The sequence below is a fragment of the Pinus tabuliformis genome, chromosome 9 (genome assembly GCF_031772625.1).
Source record: "Pinus tabuliformis cultivar Carrire ecotype Pingquan chromosome 9, CPIR1, whole genome shotgun sequence".
Lineage (NCBI taxonomy): Eukaryota > Viridiplantae > Streptophyta > Pinopsida > Pinales > Pinaceae > Pinus > Pinus tabuliformis.
Genome location: NC_142307.1, coordinates 827,240,477 through 827,253,253, shown reverse-complemented (window position 1 = coordinate 827,253,253; position 12,777 = coordinate 827,240,477). Strand labels below are relative to the sequence as shown.

At 40.1% G+C, this 12,777-nt stretch overlaps 1 protein-coding gene across 3 annotated transcripts in view; it reads left to right on the top strand.

Moving 5' to 3' along the window:
* The window catches only part of LOC149151343 (ATP-dependent DNA helicase Q-like 5), a 190,392-nt gene that overhangs the window by 136,175 nt on the left and 41,440 nt on the right, over nt 1-12,777 (top strand). For 2 of the 3 annotated variants that reach the window (XR_016263637.1, XM_089445599.1), the window contains exons 9-14: nt 4,376-4,429; nt 4,540-4,614; nt 4,940-4,993; nt 5,233-5,277; nt 5,367-5,461; nt 5,571-5,703. Coding sequence is in view for 2 of the 3 variants with exons in the window: in XM_089445599.1 (XP_089301725.1) it covers nt 4,376-4,429; nt 4,540-4,614; nt 4,940-4,993; nt 5,233-5,277; nt 5,367-5,461; nt 5,571-5,703 (456 nt within the window). In the remaining variant the exon portion in view is untranslated. The remainder of the gene's footprint in view (nt 1-4,375; nt 4,430-4,539; nt 4,615-4,939; nt 4,994-5,232; nt 5,278-5,366; nt 5,462-5,570; nt 5,704-12,777) is intronic. The other variant, XM_089445600.1, reaches the window with a different exon arrangement.

Here is a 12,777-nt window from a genome sequence, read left to right as displayed (position 1 = left end):
TCAAGGTAGAGGACAATCTCAAAATAGAAGTCAAAGTAGAGGTAGAGGACAATCTTCAGGAAGAGGAAGAGACTTAAGTCAAATTGTGTGTCGAAGATGTAACAAAGTTGGACATTATGCGGAAGATTATCGAACTTATTTTAATAAAATTCCCAAGTTTTAGTAGCATTCAACGCAATTTGCAAATGATCAAGATGATGATAACTCAGAATATGTTTTTACTTCCTCACCAGCATCACAACTTTCATCCCATCTTAGAAGTGATTATGAAGATGCCTGGATCTTGGATTCAGGGGCAACTCAACACATGACTTGTCGACGTGATTTTTTTTGGAATTTTCAAGATTGCCAACTTAATTCCATTTTTCTTGTAGACGATACAAAACATACTCCTTATGGAAAAGGAGCAGTTAAAGTTTTTCTCCCTGGCATTGGAGAAAAAATGATTTCCAATGTATGGTATGTACCAACTTTTAAGAAAAAATTGCTCTCTTTAGTCACGATTCGACAAGCAGGACATCAGGTGATTATGGAAGATGGTTTAGTCAAGATTAATTTAGTCAAACAGAGCTTGAAAACTGTCATGACAGGTTATGAAGATGGAAAACTGTTATGGATGAAAGGGACAATTATTCCAAGGCATTCTGATTTTGCAGGGGCAGTGACTACAGGTATTTCACCTGTAAGACTATGGCATGTAAGATATGGACATTTAAATTTTGAGAGTCTTTCTCAATTGCAGAAACAAGGAATGGTTAAAGGACTTCCCACTTTCAAAAAGGAAAATGCAAAATGTGAAGCTTGCATTTATGGCAAACAAAGTCGAGAAAGTTTTCCAACAAGTTCAGGCGAGCAAACAGGCGGCTACAACTAGTTCACAGTGATGTTTGTGGACCACTACAAACTTCCTTTGGTGGTTGCAAATATTTCTTACTATTCATTGACGATTTCAGCAGAATGACTTGGGTTTACTTCTTGAAGAACAAGTCAGAAACATTTGAGAAGTTTAAAATTTTTTGCCAACTTGTTGAAAATGAAGTCAAAGAAAAGATAGGTACTCTCAGGATAGAACTAAAATCTAATGAAAAATTTAACAAAAGTCTAAATCCTAACTAAAACTTAGATCAAATAAAAAATTCTAATAAAAAACCCAACTTAAACTTAACCAACGCATATAAAAAAAAGGAAAAGGAACAAAACTTACGCTAACCTACCCAATCAAATTTTTGTTTTTCGCTGTCGTTTTTTAAATGTGTGCAGGTCTGGAGAGTTCGACGGTAGATGGCGGAAGGGATAGCAACACGCAGGGTTGACAACGATATTCGTTTTGGAGTGGCAGCAACGAGGAGAGTTTAACACTGGAATGACAGAAACGCAGGAGTCACGGGTTATATGTTTTTGTTTGCAGATGCGATGAGTGAGGAAACGTGGACAACGTGTGAGGGTTTGAGAGAGAAGAGAACGCAGGTGGCTGAGGGATATGCGTGGAGCTTGAATGAAGAAAACGCAGGTTTGATGGCAGCAGCGTGATGGGGATAGAGGGCAGCGGATCGATGGAAAATCGAGTGCAGGAATAGCTGCGTGAGGAGGGACATGTTTCAACTGCATGAAGTGGTTTTCTGATAGAGTAATGATGTGAGGACGCAGAAACATTTCTAGATTTTGGAGAAGCGTAGAAGCTTGCGCGCGGAGGAAGGGAACTTGCAGGTGGAGCGTGGAATGAAGCAGCTCGATGGAAAAGGAAACGCTTGTGCAGTTTGGAGCACACAAAAAACAGAGGTTTGAAATTGAATGGAGCACCTGAAAACTTGAGGAGAAGGATGCAGATATGACTGCGTGGAGTTGCCAGATTACTGATAAGAGGGTTTGACAGGGATCTTTAAAAAAAAATTTCAAAAAATTTTCCTGAAAAAATGAAAGCTTGGGTAGCAGAACTGTACACCTATAAAACTTGAACTGTTTCTGAGGCCAGATCTTACCCTCCAGGGCCTAGATCTGGCTTCAAGATTGAAGCTCACTTTCAGATTTGCAACTTGTAACCTGCAACTTGAAAATAATGAAAACAAACAGGCAGAACCTAAAAATGCAAAAAATAAATGAAATCCTAAAAAACCCTAAGAACCAGCTAAATAATTACAGTATTTACAAACTGAAGGCTCTAGGTACCCAGAATAATCGTTATGCCACTAAAATATTTTCAGAATTTTAAATTAAATATGAGGTGCTTCAGAAAACCCTTCATGCATCTGCAACAAAAATTCTAATGATAAGCCTAGGATTAAAACTAGCTGGGCTCTTTCAGAAAATGCAATCCGGGAGTTGGCTGGTTCAGCTGAAAACTTCCCTTAACACCCGGTAAACTCACAATTAAGGATATCCTGCACAACTTAAATCAAACATTAACATAGAGGGAGAAAACAACAGTGAAATTTCAGATCAAATGGAGATACCTGCCATTATATTTCAGAAATTAAACTGTCATTCAAACCCCAAAGATTAGACAAGATACCTGTGCCTAAATCAATCTTCATCAAGCTATCATCAATGGCTGAAAATAAAATTATGCAGAAAATAAAACATCTTACAACACTTCCAGAAGAGTAACACCAACAAGATTTCAACCCCAAAGTCTTTCGTTATTGCACAAAAAATGACTACAAGAGAGCTTTCTTTAGCACATGACTCTAAGATCGAATCTATCTCAAATGACCCTTGACACCCTATTTAAAGGAAAATTTCCCAACGGCTAGTTCGAGTGATCCATGTCAAAATGATCTCGACCATCGATGAGGATCAAAATCCCTTTTAATCTCTTCCGTCGAAATTTTTAAATGCATTTTAATATATTAAAAATTTAAATTTTGCATTTATTTCCTCAAAATTTTTGACTCATTATTATTTTATTTTATTTTTCAAATTTTTATTTATTTTTAATTTTTAATTTTTTTAGTTATTTTTTAATTTTTAAAATTTTTATTATTTTTATTTTTTATTTTTGGATTCTCGAACTTAGCCTTTGGAAAAATCACCTAGGACCTAGGACTTGGGACTTATGAGGGGATAAAACATTTTCTAACTCTCAAGACACTTTACATCATGACTTTTACAATTTTACATCACAAGGGGGAAAACCCATTTGACATAGACCCTCATGGACCACCCAGTGCTGCGACACAAACATAATCTAGCAGATCAAGTAATTTGTAATAACCTAACCAAATAGTTAGAATTATTTCCAAATTACTTTTACATAACCTCGGAGCACACTAGGATTCCCCTAAGATTCTAATGACAAAATCCATTCCGGCTTTGGGGTTAGGCTGAAGGAAAACTCTACCAATCATGGATCGGTGAGACAAAAAACCTTCCGGAACGTAGATTATCACTAGAAAATTAGGTTTGCCTAGGCAATTTACATACATGACTCAGATCTGCTAAGATTATTTACAATTTACACATGCAGACTGGGTTTACAACATAACATGATCGCGCTGATGATGACAGTCGAATGGCACAGACACGTCGATCAAGCACTATGCCTTTTGCGAAAAATGGGGTGTACTGCTATGGGTAGTTGACATGTAGTGGTCAGCAAGGAGCATGAATCATGAATCCTAATGCTCCTTATTGAGCATCTATGTTACTGGATCCACCTATGGATGATTCAGGATCTGCATTTCCACAGATCTGGAATTGGGTCCATGTTTCCACAGATCCAGATCTGGATCTGCTCCAGGATTCCTTTCCAGTTTGGATGTGGCAGAGGACCATAACTTTTGCCTATAACATAGCCCCACTGCACATCTTAAAACACAAATAATCTGAGTTTTTCATGACAGCCTGCATTTTTGAGTTTCTGAGAGCAATTTGGAGCGAAATATTTTTGAAGATCTGATTTTTTTTTTGTCTGGTTCATGGCTTTTTTTTGATGAAATATAATCATGTATAGCTATATATTTATTTAATATATGCCATTTCCCCATGTCCAGAGCCTAGCTTTCTAAAAGTCCTGGGGAATCCATATTCATTTCCATGAACTAATGAAGTTTTGTAATCAACGTAGATAAGTATAGTTTGAAAATAAGGCAAAACTTTATTATCTCTAGAATATAAATCTGCAAAGTTTCTACTCAAGAACATGAGTTTTGGGATAGGCTAGATGTCAAACGTTCTTGTATTGTTTTAATTGAATTGGTTTATTGAAGGAAAAATGTATTGTTTTTATTGAATTGATTGTGAAGGAAGTTTTGAATGCAAAATGTCAGTAATTACTCTTGCAAGTTTCAAATATACATTCGAGAGTTTCTAAAATATTCTGCTAAAATTCTCATTGAAGATAGTAAGATTGACTACTTCTGCATCCCTTGTTTTGCAGGCTGAGACAGATTCTGTCAGCAAGTTTCTTCGTGATAATAATATTCATGCAAAGGTTAGGTTTTCAGTCATTGCTTGATTTATTTTCATTGGTTTCTGGTCGTAGAGAAGCTCCAGTCTTAAGTGTCTCTAAATGCATGTCAACTGATATTGTATTACATGCAGAGCTATCATAGTGGCTTACCTGCAAAGGATCGAAGGAAAACTCAGGACATGTTTTGCTCTAACAAGCTTCGTGTGGTAAGCTAATTCAAATGCTCCTCATCGGTGGATTTGGGAGGTGTTCTCACCTTGGTTGGGGTTGTTACTTGTGACATATGTGGTTTCTAGTTTATTTATAGAGGCAAAAAGGTTATCTGCAATTCCCAGTTGAGTTGTTTTCTTATTAACAATTTTTTTTGACCATTGATATTCATGCCCCATGGCTGGTTTTTCATTTTTTAGTGTTTACTATGGATTTGATTGCCGGTATGATGTATCAGTTTGTAAAGTAGGATTTCAATTAGTTGTGTTAATACGGCTCCATTTAAATGTTTAAACATGTTTGCTTCTGCTGTGGTTGAAGGTGGTTGCAACTGTAGCGTTTGGTATGGGCTTTGACAAGAGCGATGTGGAAGCTGTATGTAACCATTAATATTGTGGAGTTGATGACTAAGATTGGTCTATAAATTTCATTTAGCATGTTCGTTGGTGAATGTTAAAAACCATTGCCAATTGTACTTCACTTATTAACACAATGGCGAAGTCTTAAATGTTTGATATTACTTATTGGCTTGTGGCAATGGCAGATGTTCTCTTTGTGTCCATAACTGGTGCTTTCCATGTTTAGTGATAGGGTTCTGATTTTGTGTGTGACAGGTGATTCATTATAGTTTGCCTGGAAGTTTGGAGCATTATGTTCAGGTCAGTGTTAGTTTTTATTTCATTAACTAAGAAAGCTAATTTTCTGCTGTAATTCTTTAAGTGACTCAAACCTTAGATTGTTGGTGTAGGAGACAGGCCGTGCAGGTCGAGATGGCAGGTTGGCTTATTGCCATCTGTTTTTGGATGAAATCACTTATTTCAAAATTCGGAGTCTTTCTTACAGGTGTGTTTTCTATTTCTTTAGGATCTGAATTGTGTGTGTATAGGAAATTACTACAGTCCTTCCTAGCCAAAATGATAGATGGATCTTTACTTGTAATTTTTTGCATCAGCAGTGATGGTGCAGATGAGTATGCAGTGAACAAGTTCTTGTGTGAGTTATTTATACCCTACAAGGATACACCCACACATATTTACTCCTTAAACATTGCATCTGCATCCAGGAGATTCGATCTTAAAGAGGAGGTATGAAATGCATGTTAAGTTCTCATCCTATTTAATTTTGACAGCGGACCTTGACTATTCATGTTTGTTCAGACTGAATTTCTCTTGATCTTTATATGTTTATTAAATATTTATTTTTTAAGCGGTGACCATTCATGAACAACTCATATAGATGTAAGTTCTATGTTTTTCATGTTTTAATTTAACTGAAACTATAATTCTTGGCCAAATGTTAGGCATGCTCTCGTAAACATAGGTTTAGAGTTTGCACACATGCTCCTCAGAGATGAACCAAATGTGATCGTGCTATTCATTGAGCAACATCAATATACCAGGCTCTGTCATCTTGTAACAACCCTGTCCAAAATGCCATTTTTGTGTCACATTCTTGAAGAGCATTTCAACCTTTTCTTCCAAACCTTTTGTTAAATCCAGAACCTAACTCTCAATCCAATCTAATTTTATTTTCATTTACAGTGAAATACATTCGATTAGCATTAACATTGGGTTTTTGATTTCCATTGGGAAAATGTTTTAGTAATAACGTGCAAGCAAATCCACTATACTTATTTCAACCCAATAATTTATTAGATTACCATCCAAATATTCATGTGAGAATGAAATCCATTTTTGTTGGCTTTGTAATGTCCTCTCCAAATTGATGGATTAGTGAAAGTCGAATAGCCTATCTGGCCCCATAGGCTATAGTCTTGATAAAGGGATAAAAACCCAATTGTTCTTATGTTGGGGCAACATTGGGCAAAAGTTGGGAAAAGTTGGGTCGGCTGGGGCAAAAAAAATCCAAAATTGAGGGTTGCGCTCACAACTCCTCTGATTTTGGAGGCCATGGAAAAATGTATAAATAGAGAAGAGTTGTGATCAAATGGGCATCATCAATTGTGGATCAAATCATCTATTTTCTTGAGCTGGAGCTATGAGGGTTTTAAGACCCCTTCTCTATTGACGAATGTAACTAGTGTCAGTCTTCATAATTGTACATGGGTCATAATGAAATGTATTTATCAAAAGAAAGAAAAATTAATTTTATTATTAAATAAATTGACTTATTAAAGCATGGGTTTCATGCTTGGGTCAATTTTTTTTTAGGTCAAAGCTTCCATTGAAGGCTTCTAGGGTTTATGTCAAGTGTCCTTGTCCATGACATATTGTAAAGAACCTTTCTTGGAATTTATTTTTCAAAGAAGAAATTTATTTTATTGTAAAACTTGTCAATTAGGCCTCCTCCAACAAGTTATATACCAATTATTTGTCAGTTGATGCAGAGGAGTATTCGAGCGACAGATGCAGTGGCTAGAATGCCAAGCCTGAGCAACGTAGTGCAGAGTTGCAACAGTGCAGGGAGGCACATCGCAGTAGTAGCAGCAGTGCAGTGGCTTTAGGGGGAAAGCATGGGACTAGTAGCAGTCAGATCTTCAGCATCGAGATGCATCTATGATGAAAACTTGTTTAGATTTTGGGATGTTTTTCAGTTGCAGTGTAGATGAAGTGTTAGCAGTGGCAGTGCTAGAAGCAACACAGATGCAACACTTGAGAGGAAGATGTAGTATGGATGCAGTGTCAACTGTGGCAGTGTCAGCGGCAGTACAGTTGCAACAACAATGCAGTAGTTGGTGGATAGCGTGTCAGACATCAATAGCGCAAAGGACGATGTTATGAAGTCAGGGTGATGCTTTAGTGGGAGGCACTGTTAGAGCACATTCCTCACTACGTTGATTTCTGGTAGCATCGGATGTAATCTAAGTCTCAAATTTTGTGGGGAGGCTTGGGCACATGTATTCCAAAGAACCCAGAAAGCGTTTTGGAAAATTCCACCTGGAGACAATTTTATTAAAATAATTAATTATTTTTAATGGGTCCCTAAGTCTAAACTTAGGAAATTAAAATAATTAATGGGTATTAATCTAACTGTGGGTGTAACTTCTAGAAGAAGACGAGGATCAATCAGAAATGATCTTAGCCATTGATTAGCTTCTAATTTGGGCCGTTGAATGTCAACGCGAAGATTATTTAAGGAGGCTTGAGGGTCATTTGGAAGACACACAGAGAGTTGATCAATCAGATTGAATTGCTGAGCTAGAGAGCAGTGCAGTGATTTTGTGGTGATCACGCAGAGAGTGGCAGAGATAGTTTTGGCTGGAGAATCGTCTTCGGAGCCAAGAATACACCGTAGAGAGGCTGAGAAAGACGTAGAGGAGGCAACACAATGCCTAGTGAGGGTGACAGAGCCAGGAAGGGCTCACGCAGAGTATCACAGTGTCTTCCAAGCAGAAGTCCGAGATTTTGCTAGGGGTTTGACGTTCTGAGCCGGGAGGGCTGAAGTCAAAGCTCTTGAGAGAAAATCGATCTAGTAGAGAGGTGACGCAATGCCTCTAAGGCAGTGACGCAGGCCCACGCTGTGACTACGTAGGGGCAGCGCAGAGGTAGCCGGGGACTCGTTTCAACTGCCAGATCAACCGGGACTTGGCAGTGTAGAGTGAGGTATTCTCACTAATTTCTTTTTCCGAGTGATATTCTTTGTACTGGATTGCCAGCAAGGCATCCAGAGTTTGTATTGAGAAATAATTTATGCTTGATAATAAAAACCCTCAGATTTGCTACATCGGTTTTCTCGCATTGGGTTTTTTTGAGGACATTTGTCCAAAAATAAGTGTCACTTGTGTTGTATCTTTTCCTGTTCAGTTTCTTGTTTCAACATATTATTTTTAATTAAGTGAAGGTTGCAGTAGCATTTACTTCGATATTTACCATAAAACACAGTAAATAACTTGTATGGACTAACAAGTAGGAGAAGTAACATTAGTTTGTTGTAGTAGGGATTTCGGGTTTAGGAATTTTCACACTATCAACTCCCTCTTAATTCCATCCTCCTTACAAAAAGCTACACGTTCCTTTGATGTGTATTCTCCACCATTATCGGATCTAAGTACCTTGATCTTTCTTTTTTGTAAGATTCTCTACTTCTGCTTTGAATTCTTGAAAATTTTTCGAATACTTCATCCTTGGACTTGTGTAAATAAATCCAATGTTGATTTGGGGTAGCATCGGATGTGCTCTAGCCACGAAAATTGGTGGAGAGGCTAAGGCACATGAGATCTCCAATACCCAAAAATGGTTTAGGCAGATTCTAAACAGTCTGAGATATATTAAAATAATTAATATTTTTAATGGAGTCCCTAAGTCTAAACTTTGGGAAAATAAAATATTAATGTGAATTAATATAAAACTGTGTTAGAACTAGAAGGGTCCAAAAGTCATGGATCAAGCAAGAATTAATCTTAGCCATTGATTAGGAACTTAATCTCAGCCGTTGAATTGTCAACGAGAAAAGTGTAAGAGGAGGCTTGAGGGTCACTTGGAGAACACACCGAGTTGATCAAGATTTCGATTTTTCTGGGGCAGGGTTCGCTGAGGAAGTCGAAAGAGTGATCAGAGTTGCAGCTGAGAGGCAGTAAATACAAAAGCAGAGAGGCAGAGATAGTACTAGGAGGATCAGTGCAAAAGCCAGGAGAGAGAGACTTAGAGCCAGCTAAGGCTCACGCAGAGGTAGCTGGGAGCTGTGCAGTGCCTAAGAGAGCCAACATGGGTGACCCATAGGCTCTAAGGGCTGACGCAGTGCCTCCAGAGGCTGACGTAGGGCGAGCTAGGGTGACGCTGGGCAGATGTTAGGCTAGAAAGGGCTGACACAGTCCCTAGAGGCTGATGCTAGGGTTTTTGTGGGGCAGATTGGAGCTGGGAGCTGTCAGAGTGTTTATCCGGGGTTTCAGCTGGAACATCTGTCTTCGACTGAGAGGTACTACTGTCGAGATTATTCTTTGTTGGGTGAGCTGGTTTTGGAACAGAGATTGTATTTTGAAACTGCTTAATAATTAAAACCCTCAGATAGCTGCACTGGTTTTCCCACATTGGGTTTTTCCGAGGACATTGGTCCAAAAACAATGGTGTCACTTTTGTGCTTGTTTTGTTTCCTTCAGTTTGTAATGTGTTGAGCATGTACTTGTACTTATTTTCAGTATTTACATGGTAAATAACTTTTTAATTAATTAGAACACGTAGGCATAAATAAATAAGAAAAGTACATGAAGGGTTTCTAACAGCTAGACTTAGAAATTCCAACATGGTATCAGATTGTGGTTGCAGATCACAGGAGAACTGAGGACATCAGTTGAGCAGAGCAGCAACAACAGAAAATAGTTGTCTCGAGTGACAAAAGCTATTCCTAGCAGAGAAGCAACAAGGAAGGGGTGACGCAGTGCCTGCGTCATCAAGTTTGAGCTGGGAAGAGGATTAGCACAGTGGCAGAGGGGAGCCGACTCGACCTACGCAGTGCGTGATCATCTTTCTCAGTCAGGAAGGATAGACGCTTGTTGCCAGGAGGTGCGGATTTTGCTAGTGTCGGGTTTGCGCAGAGCCTAAAAGCTCTAACCCTCAGTTTGTTGGGGCTTAGGAGGCTGTGGGTAAGTTCTAGAGTGAAGTTGGTGGGGTACTGTAGTCAGAACAATACCTAACAGGGCAAGACCAAGGAGGAGGGAGTTGCTACCGAGGATTTCTAGCCAAGAAATCCGGACCAGTGGTGCAATTGCACTAATGGTCGAAGTGGGGGCATCTCGACATTGGCAAAAGGGTTTCCAGGAGGGAAATCGAGGCTCATAGGGAGTCACACCAAGAACTTCCTGGAGGGAAGTAGAGGAGCAACGAGATGGCAATGAACGAGGTAAGAGACCAGGACAGACGGGATAGAGCCTCAAACTTTGTAGTCTGGAAGGCCAAAATCTTTTCTGTTCTAGACAGGAATCGTGTCAAGCACTTCGCCTTGAGGATGATAGCTATCCCAGTTGACCCAGCTGAGAACGACAAGTACGAGGAGGCAATGGCGAGGGCCAAGAGCATCATCCTTGACGGGGTTAAGGACCATGTAGTACCACATATTTCCGAAAAGGACACGGAAAATGAGATGTGGGAGTCCCTAAAGAAATTGTACAAGCATACTTTTGTGCAGACAAGGATGCTACTTGAAAATCAGCTGCGGTCATACTAGATGCAGAAAGGGGAGCAGATAGACACCTTCCTCAGTCGATTGAAAGAGATCCGAGATCAACTGACTTCCATAGGGGCCATGCCGGATCAAGAATTGATGGTGAGAACGGCCCTGAACGTAGTCTCAAAAGACTGGGAGGTGTTTGTCTAGAGCATACTGGGCAAGGTGACCCCTCCAGATTGGGAGGAAATGTGGGCGGCTCTTCGCTAAGAAGAGATCAGAAGGCTAAGCAAGGTGGGAAGCAGCGGCAAGGGGATCAAAATCAAGAAGGAGGAAGAGGAGGACGCTGCCCTAGCATCTGAAGGAAAGGAGGACAAACAGAAGAAGGAGGACCTCTCCAAGGTCAAATGCTTCAACTGTGGGGAACTGGGTCACTATGGGAGCCAATGTTCGAGGAAGAAGAGCAAGGGAGAGGCTTTCGAGAGCAAGGCTGTGCCAGCAAGGGTGGAGAAGGAAGTGGAGACAGATGATGACTGTGCCATGAGTGCTCACATGCCACTTGAGCGGAAGTGGGGAGACATCGACTGGTAGTCAGATGGACTACAGGAGATGAGGGGTAGGATCCTCGAGGTACTCTGCCTCTTGGATTATACCTTGCCACGGGAGCCCCAAAGAGGAGTAGCAGTACTGGCGAATGTCAGTAGAGACGGATGCTGTTGGAGCATCAGAGGGAGCTACAGTGCAGGATTCCCAGGACAGCGTGAGGCAGCAGTGCGAGATACATGGAGTTGTTGCAGCAGCGTAGAGGTCAGAGAGGGAGCACTTGTCAGCGATAGGGAGTTTTAGCATCGAGGGTATCTCTAGCTTGACAAAGATGTCAGAGTTGGGAGATCAGTTACTTACTTCTCAGTAACTGAGTTGTAGTACAGTAGTTAGCAGTGGCAATGCTATGGAAAACACAATGCAGCATGATGAGAGGGATTGCAGTGTAGATGCAGTAGTGGCAGTGGTAGAGCCATGGGTAACAGCACGGATGTAGAGGGAGTTGTTGTACAGATGCAACAATGGTAGTGGCAGGGCTATGGGTAGCAGTACATGATGCAACAACTTCAGAGGATGTTGGGTAGCAGGCCTAGCATCAACATAAGGATCGATGCCAGATGATCAGGGTGATGCTCAGTTAGGAGTATTACTAGAGCACAGTCCTCGCTAAGAGGGAGTGTTGATTTGGGGTAGCATCGGATGTGCTCTAGCCATGAAAATTGGTGGAGAGGCTAAGGCACATGAGACCTTCAATACCCAGAAAATGGTTTGGGCAGATTCTAAACAGTTCGAGAGATATTAAAATAATTATATTTTTAATGAAGTCCCTAAGTTTAAATTTAGGAAAATTAAAATATTAATGTGAATTAATATAAAACTGTGTTAGAAGGGTCCAAAAGTCATGGATCAATCCAGAATTAATCTTAGTCGTTGATTAGGGACTTAATCTCGGCTGTTGAATTGTCAACAAGAAAAGTATAAGAGTAGGCTTGAGGGTCACTTGGAGAACACATTGAGTTGATCAAGATTTTGATTTTTCTGGGGCAGGGTTTGCTGAGGAAGTTGAAAGAGTGATCAGAGTTGCAGTCGAGGGGTAGTGAATATAGAAGCAGAGAGGCAGAGATAGTACTAGGAGGATCAACGCAGAATCTGAGAGAGAGGGACGCAGAGGCAGCCAGAGGTTCACGCAGAGCCAGCTAGGGCTCACGCAGAGCCAGCTAGGAGTTGCGCAGAGCCTTAGAGAGCCAGCGTGGGTGACACAGAGGCTCTAAGTGATCCGGATTTAAACAAGAACGCAATAAAATATAGAGATAACCATAAAGAAAAATATGCAGCGGAAATAATACTTCATTTCATTACTGTAAAATACTGAAATATGCTTACAAATAGAAATGGAAATAACCCAGCTAGGGCGATGGTAGCTTATCTCTGAGAAGAGATGTGTCGGCTACATGCCTCTTAACTGTTCTGCAAACACTGTGTTACAATGAGGCTCGAGGGCCTATTTATTGCTGAGAAACAATGGAAAACCCTTCACATTCCAAAACCTAACCCTA